Consider the following 16,356-nt stretch of genomic DNA (forward strand, 5'->3'; position numbering starts at 1 on the left):
CTTTTCTCCCCACCAACACACACAATCTGCAATGGCAGTGTGCATGTGTTAGGTGAGGGGTGCCTAAACCTGCAGCCCTTAGAGACCTTCCCTGGTCACAGGGCCCTTGGTACCACTGGTACCTTTTACAAGAGACTTATCTGTGTGCCAACTGTGGAAACAATGGTGCACTTTTAGTGAAAGAACACTGGTGCTGGGGCCTGGTTAGCAGGGTCCCAGTACACTTCTCAGTCAAGTCAGCATCAATTTCAGGCAAAAAGTGGGGGGTAACTGCAACAGGGAGCCATTTTCCTACAGTTACACCTCCACTAGTCCACAGGAGTTCTCTGTGCTGTGGTGAAGGCTGGTAGTCTTGCTGGGCTTTTGGAAGTTTCAGAAGCTGGAGGACGAGGCGTCTTTCTCGCAAATTGTCAAAGTCCACCGGCAGGCTGGCAGTGTTGGCGCTGAGTTCGTCAAGGATCTTCTGTTATTGCCTTTTGTCTCTCTGGAGTGTCCTTCTTCAGGTCAGCAGGGATTTGAGTTTAGGGGTGCCACCTAAATACTCAATTTAGGGGTGTTACAGGGAGTGCAATGTGGCAGCCAATGGGTTGCCCACCTTTATGGTGACTACACCCCTTCCATGACCACTTCTGTCGGGGAAGTGGGCATAACCCCGACCTTAGTTTAAAACAGTGTCCACTTCAGCTCACCCACCTTAGGGACAGGACTGGCATGAAGTGGGCACACCTACTCTGCCTAATATTCCCGCTTATCTTGTCACCAGAAGTGGGGTAGGGACAGGAGGGTTAGTCACCTTTGACATTTGGAAAGACCTGGGTCGCATTACAAAGGCGGTTAGGCCTTTGAAGCTTCCCACCCTGGACACTTCCATCTTTCCTGGAGGAGGTGTCAACACCCCCGCCCAGTGAAGGTGTTGTCTTTGGACTCTAGGGCGCTGGCTCTCACGTCAGAAACGTGGCTATGGTGGCTGAACTGGGCAGGACCAGTCAGCTAACACACTAGTAGCTGGGAGGTTTTCAGGGGCACCCGTAAGGTGACCTCTAGGTATATGTATTTGTGAATACCATACTGGCATCAGTGTGGTTTCACCAATACAAGATATTTGATACCAAACATCCCTATCTTCAGTGAAGCCATCACGTCGCTGGGGGAACTAGTATTAACCAGTGTCCAGCACATGAATTTGAAACGGCCTCCCTGGTCACTTATTAGATTTGAGAATTGACAGACATGGCGGGGGTATATCTGCTCATGCAGCTATGCTCTCACATGTAATATAATGCACCCTGCCATAGGGCTGCAAGGGCTGCTAAAGGGGTGACTTCCATATATTACATACATTGTTAGGGTACATGGCACGCTGGTTATGTGCCATGTCGTGTTTTCACTTCTGTATGCACCAAAACTGCCTGCAATGGCAGCCTGCCATGTGCTTGATGAGAGGTCCTTTAGGGTAGTACAATTTGTGCTGAAGCCCTTAGGGACCCTATTTGGTACCCCATGCCCTAGGTGCCAGGGGTACAATTTACTAGGGACTTAGAGAGGGCGCTAAAGGTTTTGCCAACTGGGGAAACTACTCTGCAGCTTTGAGGGAAGAGATCTGGAACTTGGGACCTGGCCATCAGGAATCCAGTGCACTTTCAGTCGAAATTACATCAGATACCAGGCAAAAGGTAGGGGTGTGTGTGTGTGTGTGAGAGGGGGTGGAGAGGGGGGAGAGGAATGGAGGGTGTGGGGGGTGTGTTTAACCATATCAAAAAGTGGCACTTTCCTACAGCCAAGATGGGTTGTCCTGGACTATCTGCATAGTGTCCCCTTAAATAGGTACACTACACAGACAGACAGATTCCTACACTGTGGTAATAGAAGATAAAGGTTCCAAGTAGGTCCTGGCTCCTGTCTGGGTGGTGCTATTCTCACAACTCCCTCTAGCAAGTGTTTTAAGACTGGTGTACTGAAAAAGCTTCTTCCTATATGTCCTCTCGTGTAAGCACATTTGCTGTTAGATGAACCTTTAATGGTGCATAAGGGAGTTTGCAGTCTAGGAGATTTTAGGACTGTAGTGTCCTTAGGGTTTTGCTGCAACAGGACCAATTTTTGGCACCACCAGGAGTATCTTTCCCACTCTGCCAAATATTATTTTCTAGTTGTTGGCCCTCTCGCCTCTCTTAGAACTGCCATTGTTTTTTCTGACAAGTCAGGCTACCAAAACTCTTCAGGAGCCATGCTGCCAATTTTAGCGAGACTGGTTCTGGTTGGATCACTCTCCCCTCTTGCATAGGCAGCAGGTCCTGCCGCCTTGGTAATTTGTTAAGTTTGCCCTGCGGCATTTGTATTAGTTCTGAGTACCAACTGAGTACAGATTTATGCCTTGCCCACCAAGGTGCAATAAGTATTAACTTGACCTTGTAGTGTTTGTGTAGGAAGCTGGCTCTGTATATACTATCCCAAAGTGAGATATAGTGTGCACAGAGTCCAGGGATTCCCCCCAAAAGGCTTGACAGAGGCAATAATAGATAATACTAATGCTCTATTTGTGGTAGTGTGGTCGAGCAGTTAGGCTTATCAGAGGGTAGTGTTAAGCATTTGCTGTACACACACAAGCAATAAGTGAGAACACACACTCAATGACTTAACTCCAGGCCAATAGGTTTTTATATAGAAAAATATTGTTTTCTTAATTTATTTTAGAACCACAAGATTCAAATTTCAAGTAAGTACATTAAATGTAAGGTACTTTACATAGGTATGGATAAGTCTCTGAATCGAAACCGTAATGTACAGAGTTTGGCGTAAAATGGCAATAAGCTATTTTAAAAGTGGGCACGGTACACAATTCAACAGTTTCTGGGGGAGGTAAGTACAGTCTCATGGGCACAGGGAGCCCACCTTTGGGGGTTTAAGTCAACCCCAAAAACCCAGCACCAGCAGCACAGGGCCGGTCAGGTGCAGAGGTCAAAGAGGGGTCCAAATAACATAGGCGCCTATGGAGACAGGGGGTGCTCCGGTTCTAGTCTACTGGCAGTTAAGTACCTGCGTCCTTGGGGAGCAGACCAAGGGGGATTTAGTAGAGCACTGGGAGATGGGGGGTAGAGAGGAGGGGGGGTCCCCAAGTAGGCACACAAAGCACACCCTCAGCAGCACGGGGGGGGCTTTGTCGGGTTTGTAATTGAAATCAATGGAGGGACCCGGGGGTCACTCAGACGTTGCAGGCAGGGCACATGGGGGCTTCTCGGGCCAGCCACTGACTGGGCAAGGATGAGGGCTGTCTGTTGGTAACTGCTCCACCGGTTGTTGGTTCTTCATGGGCCTGGGGGCTGCGAGTGCAGTGCTTCTTCTAAGCGTCTGGTTTCTTCTTTCTGGGCAGTCGCGGTCGGGGGGATCCTCGGGATTCCCTCTGCAGGAGTCGTTGTGGGGGTGCAGAGAGGTTAGCCCAAGTTGGACACGTCGTCAGTCGCCTGGGCATCCTCTCTGGGTCGTTGGTTTCTCTGGACATGGGTGTTGGGTGCAGAGTGGTGGGGACTCATGCTTCTGGAGTGAGGTGGGAGTCCTTTTCAAGATGATTTATTGGTTGTAGTTTTGGACAGAGCCGCTGTCCTCAGGGGTTTCTGGGTCCTTTAGGTGCAGGTCAGTCCTCAGAGGTCATTGGTCCCACTGGATGCGTCGCTGTGCAGGTTCTTTGAGTCTGGAGACAGGGCAGAAACTGGTCAGCCTAGCACTAGTAGTTGGACTGGTATACAGGAGGCATCTCTAAGATGCCCTCTGTGTGCATTTCTCAATAAATCCCACACTGGCATCAGTGTGCATTTATTGTGCTGAGAAGTTTGATACGAAACTTCCCAGTATTCAGTGGAGCCATTATGGAACTGTGGAGTTCGTAATTGACAAACTCCCAGACCATATTATACTCTTTATGGCTACCCTGCACTTACAATGTCTACGATTTGGTCTAGACACTGTAGGGGCATAGTGCTCATGCACATATGCCCTCACCTGTGGTACAGTGCACCCTGCCTTAGGGCTGTTAGGCCTGCTAGAGGGGTGACTTACCTATGCCACAGGCAGTGTGAGGTGGGCATGGCACTCTGAGGGGAGTGCCATGTCGACTTAGTCATTTTCTCCCCACCAGCACACACAAGCTGTGAAGCAGTGTGCATGTGCTGAGTGAGAGGTCCCCAGGGTGGAATAAGACATGCTGCAGCCCATAGAGACCTTTCCTGACAACAGGACCCTTGGTACCAGGGGAACCAGTTACAAGAGACTTATCTGTGTGCCAGGGCTGTGCCAATTGTGGGAACAAAGGTACAGTTTAGGAAAAGAACACTGGTGCTGGGGCCTTGTTAACAGGGTCCCAGCACACTTTCAATCACAACTGGCATCAACAAAAGGCAAAAAGTCAGGGGGTAACCATGCTAAGGAGGCATTTCCTTACATAAGCCTACTGCTTGACCACACTACCACAAAATAGAGCATTAGTATTATCTAATTTTGCCACTCTCAACCTCTAAGGGGAAACCTTGGACTCTATGCACACTATCTCTCACTTTGAGATAGTATCAACAGAGCCAACTTCCCACACTTCTGAGATCTGGACTTTGTCGGAGAGTCTCCTCTGATGCTGCGCCCACTGGAACTTCAGGTCCCACTGCAGAGCCCGCATATGCCATCTGGCCTTTTGAACCAGCAGGATGCAGGAGGCCACGAGGCCCAGCAGCCTCAGTGATTCACACTAAAGTCAGGACAAAGGCTGAAACATCGGTATCATAGCCCGAATATCCTGTGCTCGCTTTTTGGAAGGATAAGCCGAAAACTGCACTGTGTCCAGAACAGCTCCTATGAAAGGGAGCGTCTGAGAAGGAGTCAGGTGTGACTTCGGCATGTTTATGGTGAATCCCAGCGAATGCAAGAGGTTTGCAGTAGTCTGGAGGTGGGAGACGACTTTCTGGGGCGTAACCGCCTTCAACAGCCAGTAGTCGAGGTAAGGGTAGACTGGGACCCCTAACCTCCACAGATGAGCTGCAACCACTACCATCACCTTTGTGAATAAAGGAGGGGCGCAGGTAAGGCCAAAGGGGAGCACGGTGAACTGAAAGTGCTCGTGGCCTACCACGAATCTTAGGTAACATCTGTGGGCCGGCAAGACGGGATGTGGAATTATGTGTCCTGCAAGTCCAACGAACCCATCCTGTCTCCCGGGTCCAGGGCAGATAAGACCTGCGCCAATGTCAGCATCCTGAACTTCTCCTTTTTGAGGAAGAGATTGAGGGACCGAAGATCTAAGATAGGACGTAGGCCCTTGTCTTTCTTTGGCACCAGAAAGTAGCTGAATTAACAACCACAATCTACTTCTGACGCAGGGACCCTCTCTATAGCTCCTTTGGCCAAAACAGCTTTGACTTCCTTGCGGAGAAGTGCTATGTGATCCTCCGATATGTGGTCAAATGAAGGTGGCATGGCTGGAGGAGAGGACTCGAAAGGAAGGGAGTAGCCCTTCCGAACAATCTGGAGGACCCACCTGTCCATGGTAATGGATCTCCAGTGGGCCAGCTGATGACAAATCCTGCCTCAAATTGGTTCCAGGTGTTCTGAGGACTAGGAAGGTTTGGAGATCGATGAGGAGGGGGTGGGGGTGGACTGGGCGACCCAATGGCTCCCTGATCCTCGAGATCGTGCGATTCCGCGTCCAGGCTGGGGCTGTACAGCTTGCACAGGTTGATGGCTCGTGGAAAAGTACACAGCTGGGTGCCCCTTCCAATGCTACAAAAGGGGTGAGAGGTGGAATGGTGGGGTCTAGGGGCAGGTGCGATGCCAAGGGACCAGGCCGTAGCTAGGGAATCCTAAAAAAAGCTCGAGCACCGAGTCCGCCTTGTCGCCAAGTCCACCTTGTCTCATAAGAGACGGGTGCCATCAAAGGGCATGTCCATCAACGTTTGCTGGACATCCCCGAGAAGCCAGATGGTCTCAGCCAGGAGTGACGTCTTAGTGCCACCGTCGATGAAACCGATCTGCCTAGAGAGTCGGTCATATCCAGTCCACAGCGGATGATTAACTTGGCTGCATCTCTCCCATCTGCAAGCGCTTGCGAAAGGACAGTCTGGGTCTCCTCTGGACGTGTAGGCAGCACAGGCGCGACTGTATCCCAGAGTGTATGGAAATAGCAGCCCAAAAGGCATGGGGTGTTCACCGATCGCAGCGCAAGAATGGCAGGAGAAACATTTTCTTCCCCAAATTATCTAGTCTTTTTGACTCCCTATCCGGGGGTGGGGCAGGGAATGCGCTAGAGGAGGATGAAGAAGACTGGATCACAAGGCTGTCAGACGTGGGTGTTGGGTGAGCAATTTCAGGTCTGTTGGCGAAGGCCGATGGTGTCTGGCAGTCGTCCTATTCACAGGAGCCCCTGGGCTGGGTCTGGACCAAGTACCCAAAAGGACATACGTCAGTGCCTCAAAGGGGAGAAGGGGTTCTGATGTGGAAGACCCCAGCTGAAGCACATCGGTTAGGATGTTAGGCCTAACCTCCACAGAAGGTGGCTTAAGGTCCAAGACCTCAGCTGCCCTTCTCACCACCATGGAGTATGTTGAGCCTTCCTCCGTAGCCACGGTAGGGGCATAAGCATAAGGGTCTGGATCAACCCTGGGCCCAGGAGAGCCCATAGAAAAACGGAATCGGCATAGAGCAACGTCGTTCCGGCTCCAGGTCGTCAGGTAAGATAATAGGATCGACATCAATTGTGGGCCCAACCGACGTCGGGAGAGTATATGTCTGACCCGACGCCGGAGAAGGTCGTTGTGGCATGACTGGCGTCGGGGTGGATCAGACATTGGATCCGCAGGAGCTTTCCAGAGCCGTGGCCAAAGCAGACTACTTCGAACCTGAGGGGGCCCTCACCGACTCACCTGTGCCAAAGGGCGCCAAAGGTGGGTTGGTCTGCCCAAAAAAGAGGCGCATTACCTCATAAAACTCTTAGCTGGGCAGGGGTGGCTCCAGCTCTTGGGAAGTCGGGGAAGCGAGGGGAAGACCCAGATGGAGGCTCCGAGGACAGAGGCCTAGAGCGTTGACGCTCTTCCCTTGCCACATCGTCTGAGCGATGGGGTGAAGTCGAAGAACTTATTCCTTCTTGGACTTCTTTTTCTTATAACCCTAATGTCCTGATGACTTCAAAGACGAAGAATGGTGGTGACTCCGCGGCCAGTCTCGAGACCTTACTCTCGAACGAGATGGTGAGCGCTGCAGGGTAAAGTGTCGGGCCATTAGCTTTAGGGACCGCTCCCTCAAAGCTTTCGGGTTCATGGCTCGACACTCAGCGCACGACTTTGGGTCGTAATTGCACTCCAGGCTCCAAAGACACATGATTTGCAGATCCGTCCCCAACATCATTCGGTGACAGGAGTCGCAGGACTTAAAACCGGTCGGTGACATCAGCGTGCCGGGGTGGCGACTATATATGACCGTGACATCATCATGGCAAACAACGCCACCGACACCCACAGAGTCGACCAACGCCACTTGAAGGTGTGCAGAGGTACTGCTCAAAGAAAAGTCTCTGGATCCAGTCTGATGCCTGGGGGAATTCAAAAGGTAAGGAATCTGCAACTAGAAGTCTATCAGATATAACTAGATATTATAGCTATAGTAAATCAAAGTTAAAGCAATGAAGATTATTTTAAGTTATCTAGTAGTAAAGACAATTTCACATTTCAAAGTATTCTGGAGATGTCTTAATTGTAATTCCAAGTTAAAAAGCTTGGATTTCCATCATTTCATTAATTCTTAAGTGGATTTTGATTCAGTCATAAAAACAGCCAACATATGTTTTGGGGAATAATCTACTTGATCAAGGCCTCATTATGTGAATCATCAGTTATCTTGTTTTCCCATCCACAAGCACATTAATCTTCCTCAATTCACTGATTCACAATGGAGAATCAATGTGAAAATCCTAATTCTTGAACATTAGTTTTTACTGATTAAACAGTGTGGTCTATCCCATAATGATTCATTGCATCTGGCAGGACCATAATTGCATTCTTACACTATGTTAAACAAGTTCCTTGCCAGGAGTCATCATTTTCAACTTTTCACCCCAAGGATTAAAAAACAAACAAAAAAAAAAACAAACAAAAAAAACCAAACAATCTCCCTCTCTCTGTGGACAGGGTCAGGGTATGACCTGGTGAAACCAACATAAGAACTTGGGTAAATGAGACGGGACCTCCGGAAAGGGTAGGACATAGGCAACTTTGGGACAGGGAATGCTGGGTCCAACTCCCCACTGGTCACACATGTTTACACTAAAACACTAAAACAGTCCATTACATAGCCAGATGAGGTTGAGGAAGATGAAGCATGTCTAGGGAAGAGTCGGGAAAAGTGTCAAGGCCATTGACAGTCCCCAAATCTGGATAAAGGTCAGAATTATAGAAGATGGCTCACTGGCTGAGGTGCACCTGGAGTCCCAGAAGTTTCCTGGGGGGGGGGGGGTCATAAGGTGTGATAGAGGGAAGTGGGGCAGTGATGAAAGTCTGAAGATGAAAATGTCCTCCTTTCAAGTTACATCTTGCTGCTGAGATAATATTGACCCACCGATCTTAGAGTGTACAGGACACAGATAAGGCATCAGCTCCAAAGCAAAAACTGGGTTCAGCTTCCAAGCATATTGACTACATGGCCTCCTCTAAGAGGGGGAGTTTCTAGACAGGAGCAGTGTTGCACCTGGCCCTTTTTTGCAGGGTCATCCCCAATCTTTTTTCCTCCTTCCTCCTAATTTTTCTGACCAGTTTTTGTTGGCTTAAGGACTCTGGGCACTTTAACACTGCTAAAACAGTGCTAAAGTGCATATGCTCTGTGTGTAAATTGTACTGCTGATTGGTTTATCCGTGATTAGCATATTTCATTTACTGTAGTCCCTAGTAAAGTGCACCAGAGGTGCCCAGGACCTCTACATCAAATGCTACTAGTGGGCCTGCAGCACCGGTTGTGCCACCCAGATTAATAACCCTGTAAACTTGGCTCAGAACTGCCACTGCAGTTTTAAACTGCCAATTCGACTTGGCAAGTGTACCCACTTGCCAGGCCTAAACCTTCCCTTTTACTACATGTCAGGCACCCCTAAGTTAGGCCGTAGGTAGCCTCAGGGGCAGGGTGCAGTGTAGGTTTAAGGTAGGACATATACTAGTGTGTTTTATATGTTCTAACAGTGAAATACTGCCAAATTCGTTTTTCACTGTGCAAGTCTCATAGGTTAACATGGGGGCTGCCTTTAAATAGCCTTAAAGCGCAGATTCCCATTGAGAGCAGTTAAAAATCTAGAGTTTAGGGTCTCTGAACTCACAGTTTAAAAACACATCTTTTTGTTAAGTTGGTTTTTAAATTGTCTGTTTGAAAATGCCACTTTTAGAAAATAGGCATTTTCTTGCTTAAACCATTCTGTGATTCTGCCTGTTTCTGGATTGTCTGTCTGGGTCAGTTTGACAGTTGGGCTTTTGCACCTCTCTAGACAGTGACACAAAGGGGGTGGGGTGTAGCCTGCATATACTGATGAGCCATCTGAGCTAGAGGGGAGGGAGGAGTTGTCATTCACACCTGAAAGGACTGTGCCTGCCCTCATACAATGTAGTCTCCGACCCCCTGGTGTGTGTCTGGGGGCCTGGCCTGGACAAGGAAGGATCTTACAAACAGTTGAGACTTTGCTTTGAAGTTTGCCAACTTCAAAGGCAGAACAGGTATAAGAATACCCAAAACCCCAGACTTTTAGAATCTTTCTGGAATCATGAGGAACCTCTGCCCAGGAGAAGAGCTGAAGATCTGAAGGAGGAGTACTGTCCCTTTGCTGTGTTGCTTTGCTGGACTGGTCTGCAGTTGCTGCTACTGCCTGAAAAGAGTGCAAGGGGTGAACTTTGCTGTTTTTCCTACTTGAGACAGTTCTCCAAGGGCTTTAGGTAGAGCTTGCCTCCTGTTGGAAGTCTCAGGGACACCAAAGACGTTAGTTTCCTGACCTGCAACACTGGGAACTGTGTGTTTTGTGCTGTTTAAGAGGAAAAACCACTAAGCCGCAACCAACGAAGCTACTGGCCTGCACCGTGACCTGTGGGAACCGCATGTTGCATTGTCCTGCTTTTCACCGCAGCCCAATGCTATCCACGCCAGTGCATCTGACTTCATCAGCCCGGAGTTCGATCCGCAACGCGTGTGAACCTCAAGGGCCCAACGACTCCTGCGCAGACTCCGGAACCAACAAAGCGACACCAGTGATGCCGCTCTCCCGAGATCACTGCGAGGATCACGATGCCCTGCAAATCCAAAAGTACTGTTTGCGGGTCTTCCTGACACCGTAGCTGGCCCACGATGCTGCGGCCAGCCTGAACTGTTGGTTTTGTTGATCATGACGCCGTGATAGCCTCAGGTGGAGGTATCGACTTCACAGAACCGTATTTTTACGTTAAACCTTACAAAATTCATATCTTTATCAATGTATGTAGGATTTTTCTCATTTTGGTCTTGTTTTACACAGATAAATATTGGCTATTTTTCTAAACCTTGTGTGGTGTCCTTTTGTAGTGTTTTCACTTTATTACTGTGTGTTATGTGCAAATGCTTTACACATTGCTTCTGAGATAAGCCTGACTGCTCGTGCCAAGCTACCAAGGGGGTGAGCAGGGGTTATCTGAGCGAGTGTGTCCCTTATCCCTACTTGGCCAGGGTGCAAACCGACTGCCAACTTGAGACTCCTTTTCTAACAAACAGCATTTATGTGTTTTGTGCACTATGAGGGCAAACTGTGATGGCATCTGCCTTACTTCCTCTGCTCAGCCACATCAAGTTTGGCCACAAACGTTCTGATCACATTCGAGTGCATCTCTGAGCACTTGTTACAGGACTTGGAATTGTGTTTGGGCCCAAGCGAACAAACAGCCATCATATGGGGCTGTGAAAGACATCTGTTTGTGACACACACAACACAGTTTAAACTCTGTAGTCTTCAATGACCACATCCTTGAAGTACTGGCCGAAAATATGAAATCCTAATTTTGGAAAACATAGGTAAATATTGAAATTGTTGTGAGCGGACCTCCAAATCTGCACTGAAGGGTGAAGAATGAAAATACCTGACAAACATGTTATGTCTGAGTTGGGATGCATTCATGGCCGAAGCAGCTAAAAGCTCTTGGAAGAGTAGTTTCCCGATCCAGTCTAGCACCTTGAAAATTCCAGGAGGTGAGGAATCTGCAGGTAGGAATATTGATCAGAAGTTCAAAATCTGCAGCATGACTTCCTTAAAGGGCACCACTTGCTCTAAATTCAATGATGGCCCTGGATACTTGGAGTATAATGCTCCGAGATTCAGATTGGGCTTCAAAAAGTGAGAGGAAAGAGTCTGGTTCTGTGAATGCCACCAACACGACCTCTCCCTGAACGGACACTGCTTATGTTTTCTTGTTTATTTTCTTTGTTTTATCTTTCGAACTACCTACCAAAGGCCACCTGAAGAAGGACCCATCTTGCTTCTCAAGTGTGGCCTCGTAAAGGTGGTCTCCCACTCCCTGATCTCCCTTTGAGTGCACTAGGCAGCATTTGCTGCAACACCTAGAGAAAGGTTTAGTCCCCAGACAAAACAGAAAAATTGTGTGGGGGGGCTGGCTGACATCTGCTTCCAGTAAGTGTGGCATGGCTTCAAGCCTGTAATTTTCAGAAGTTACATCTGGCCTATATTGCCTGAATTTAAATGTTTTGTTAGCAATCTGACCGGGAAAATGTTTAAAACATTAGGGGTGGAGTTCTGGTTCCATGTCATAGGATACAGAAAAATAAACTGTTGTCAGGTTGTTGTCAAGTACGGGGCAGGACAGAGCCAATTTAAAGTTAATGACGCCAAGTATCAGCATGTAGGCCCTATTGCAAGAGTTCCAGTTCCAAAATCCAGTCAGGATCCTGGGAGGATTCTAAAGATGGGGAACCTATGGGTAAACATATACATTTGAAAGATATATTGTGAGGATAATCGACGCAAGGACCACAGGTCATAATAGGCAAATTGTTAATAGTTTCCCAAATGCAAAACACATGCAAAGATGATGCAGCAAACAAATACATACAACCTACTACTTATTTTCAAGGGAATATAATAAATGCCTCATAAAAAAAATATTCTTGAAAAAATATTGTTTTATAAATGTGTGAACTCAAATTCCAGCATACCACAAACATATTTGACTGTTTAGAAAGGGAGTATAACATTGCTAGATCCCTAAAAAATGCATCAGTTTTTCCCAGTGCAATAAATATACCTACCCCACAATATGCTAACACACCTTATTCACTGTGTGTGATGTCACTACACTTCTGGCATTTGTCTATGCAGATGAGTAGAGACATCCACTTAGGGTCAACCTCACTTGTACGCTAATTTCACCACAGGAGTTTAACTGGTAATAAATGTTAAATTATACACGAAAATACTTTCGCTTTTTAAATGTACATTACAACACAGGAGCAATATTTCAATATGTCTAGAGTTGTGATAACCAATAAAAGGGCCTTGTACATTCCTGAAATTGATACAGTGACAATCATACACATTAAGAGATTAGTAGAAGGCTTTCAGGTTAAGTGTCAGCCACCGACCTGCATTTATGACACTGGTATACATTTTCACCGCAGTTTCCACACACACCAGGGTTAGCAGGCACTGATGCACTGCAGCGGGGACACTGAAGTGTTTCTGTAGATGCCTGATAGTTCTCATAGAAGTCAGCAAATTCAATCATTAGATTTGAAGCAACGATCGGCAGAGGTAGGTCAATCTTCACTTCGCTCTGCCCTGGTGTAAGCTGGACCTTCTTGGCCTTGTGCCAGCGTGCAGGTCTAAAGGAAGAAGATAACAGCAATTTTTGGAATGGAAGTGACTAAACAGTGCTGGTGATGAACTTCAGAAAATATGGATCTCACTTTTAGGTAAACCTACAGCCTTGTTATACAACTCACATAGCATTCCTAGCTAGCTAAATACCCTATGGGCCATACTGTTACCAAAATGGCACCTTATATACTACCCCTTATTTAACTCAGTGCCTTACAAGCTACCGCATCCAACACCAATAATCACCTCCTATTCAATCCCACAATCCATCATATGAATTATACTTTCCAGTCATGCCGTTTGTCTGCACTACAAGTGTGACGTATTAGAACATTTACATTTGAAAGAAGGAATTTACATTTATTCAAATTGCTTGGATTAAGTTGGGAGGTTTATCATGAGCAGAAGGGTATTCCACCAGCTGCTTTGTGTGGAAGCAATAAAACGCATTGCTTCCCAAACTTCCCATGTCAGCACTTTACACCATACCCTTCCCAATCCTACACTAAATATCTACTTGATATGTAACAAAATAAAGCATTATGCTTCCAATCCTGCACCTTCACATAAAGCAGGCACCCAACCTAAAATCCAAATGTACTCAGACAAGTATAGTACAACTTAGCACTTCAACCACATTTATTAAATGGTTCTTGCCCAAAACAAAATGACAAAACATTCCACACACTTCCATGCACAATAAAAAACGCGTCTACAACAAGCACATACTCAAGGTACTCCACAGTATGCGCCCTCCACAGTTACTCTTCATTTCACAACTCTTACAAAAAATAATGATTTATCATGCACCGTCTAATCCATGCATGCATAATATCTATGTGCGACCCCTTTCACTGCGCCATACTACACTTTCACAACAGTGTTGCCCCCTTATAGATTTCCATAACCAATCTGTCCTCACCTGACACTATCACCCCGCCCAACCATACGTGCTCGGAACCATTTCCGCTACATTTTGCAATGCTATGTCATATGCTCTCTGAAGCCCCCCAATCCTCATTATAGACCACTCTGCTCAACTATACATCTCCACATTAATCTTTGCCTCATTACACAAACTACCACATTTGACATAGTACCATAATCTCTTGAAGCATCTCTGTACCATTATATAGCATAACAACAATCTTTGCTCAGTCATACACATTTCTACTCTATAGTATACACCTGCACAACCATCTACGAAGCATCATATATCCACTATAACTCCAACTCTGCTGAACACTAACATCTCTCTGATTAATTGTTCCTAATGTAATTTATAACCAGTCATACATCTCGTAAGCATCGACTCCTACATATTTCTCAAAGAACATCACCAAACATGAGGAATATCGCTGACCCACACTTGGCTGTACAGCAATAGGTACTATTGCACTACTGCATTGACATTACGTAGCTTGAGCTGCAGGCTTTTCAATCTTTCTCATCTACCCTTGGAGCACTTACTTGTTTTTCAATTCCACAATTGCCTGTACTGTCCTGTTATTGTAGTACAGGTTAATGCTCCGCACCATTTTTGTTCGCTTTAGGTCACCAATTTTCACTGTCACTTTGCTGATAGTGTGGCTTCCTATCAGCTTCACCACTTGCTGTGTGGTGGTGTAGCGGGTATCCACCTTAATTGATGACAGCTTGATATTCTGCAAGAAAGAAGCACACATTATAATAAGGCTCATAACTATCTTCTTTTGTGCTGCTTCATCATTACTCTTCATTGCCTTTCAATACCACACTTATTTAGCTTTCTTTCTCCAACAACCCTACCCAACATCATTATATAAACACCCCCCCCAACGATTTAACCAATGTCAAATGTTGAAGTCCTTGTGTCCCTAGAAGCTGCTATGCACGACCTTTGGCTGAATGTAGTGAGATTAGTGCACAGTGTGACTTTGTGCAAAATAAATAAGGCATGGAAAATGGATGTGCCATGCGGCCAAATTGTACACCAACTGCACTGGCCCATAGAACTCACTGTGTGCACCCATGGTCGTGCCAGATGGCGGCTCAGGGATGTTTTTCATCTAAGTTGATCCTGATGCACATACCGTTCTGCAGCACACATTGGGCTCCTCCTTAAAAATATCAACTTCTGCTACACTATGCAACCAGTTCTTGTGATCAAGAGCTGGATGCTATGCGCTGTGCACCAGCACCACATCATTAAACAAAAAGGGAAGTACTTTTTTGTCGTGTAATTTTTTTCAGTCAGAAAGTTTTATTTTGGTTTTAGAAACACATGTGCCAATGTAAATATTTTTCACATCTTTTGCATCATTTAATTATGGCCAGATTATCATGAAAAATTCATGATGCAGTGCTTCTCAAACTAATGTGTAACTTTTGGAAAGTACCCTCTTTCTTGGCATGGTTACCCCCATCTTCTGCCAGTTGTCAGTACATTTGACTGTGTCTATCTACTGGGTTCCTGCTGACCAGGACCCCAGTAGTTTTGCTCTCTACTCTAAACTGCATCTTTTTGGTCCTACAATTGGCATATTGGTCGCCCTCATATAAGTCCCTAGTATATGGTACCTAGGTACTCAGGGCATTGCGGTTCCAGGGGATCCCTATGGGCTGCAGCAGTCATTCTGCCACCCATGCAAAGGGTTCTGCAGGCCTGCCATTTCACTACAGGTCACTACACCAGGTCACTAAGTCATCTCTATAGGAGGCCCTCTCAGCCCAGAGGGCAGGGTGCAGGTACCTGTGTGTGAGGGCACCCCTGCACTAGCAGAGGTGACCCCACAAACTCCAGGTCCATTTTCCTGGACTTTGTGAGTGCAGCGACGCCATTTTACGCATGTACTGGACATTGGTAACTACCGATGTCCAGCTACATAATGGTAACTCCGAACCTGGGCATGTTTGGTAGCAAGCATGTCAGAATCATACCCCAATACTGTTGCAAGTATTATAAGTATGATTCCATGCACTCTGAGCGGCTGCTTAGAGGACCCAAGCATGGCTACCGTCAGTCTTACAGGGTTTTCCAGGCAGCTCAGCTACTGCCACCCCTCAGACAGGTTTCTGCCCTTCTCCTGCTAGTTCTGATCAAGCCCACGAAGGCACAACAAAAGATTTCCTTTGGGAGAGGGAGGTAACACCCTCTCCCTTTGGTAATAGGTTTGAGTGGCTTGGGAGGGGTAGCTAGCCTCCGCCAAGCCACTGGTTTGTTTTGAAGGGCACATCTGGTGCCCTCTGTGCATAAACCAGTCGCCCCTCCCCACCCGCCAGTCCCTGCACGAAACTGGTTAACGGAAAGGGAAGTGACCACTCCCCTGCCCATCAAGGGTCCCTGGGTTCTGCCATCTTGTTTCCAAGGTTGACAGGGAACTCTGGGAGCTTCTGAGTGGCCAGGAAGGTGTCGTCAGAGCCCCCTCCTGATAGGTGCTTACCTAGTTAGGTGACTGAGCCCCCATTTCAGGGCTATTTAGGGTTTCTCCCTTGGGTGGGTCCTCAGATGTGGCTTACAA

General features: G+C 47.0%; 1 protein-coding gene across 17 annotated transcripts in view; it reads right to left on the reverse strand.

The window, feature by feature from the left end:
• The window catches only part of UBR4 (ubiquitin protein ligase E3 component n-recognin 4), a 1,862,787-nt gene that overhangs the window by 366,317 nt on the left and 1,480,114 nt on the right, over positions 1 to 16,356 (reverse strand). For all 17 annotated transcript variants that reach the window (XM_069240131.1, XM_069240143.1, XM_069240141.1 and 14 more), the window contains 2 exons: positions 14,327 to 14,520; positions 12,622 to 12,861 (listed from right to left, as the gene is read on the reverse strand). In XM_069240131.1, coding sequence (XP_069096232.1) covers positions 12,622 to 12,861; positions 14,327 to 14,520 — 434 coding nt within the window. The remainder of the gene's footprint in view (positions 1 to 12,621; positions 12,862 to 14,326; positions 14,521 to 16,356) is intronic.

Source organism: Pleurodeles waltl, chromosome 6 (genome assembly GCF_031143425.1).
Source record: "Pleurodeles waltl isolate 20211129_DDA chromosome 6, aPleWal1.hap1.20221129, whole genome shotgun sequence".
Classification (NCBI taxonomy): Eukaryota; Metazoa; Chordata; class Amphibia; order Caudata; family Salamandridae; genus Pleurodeles; species Pleurodeles waltl.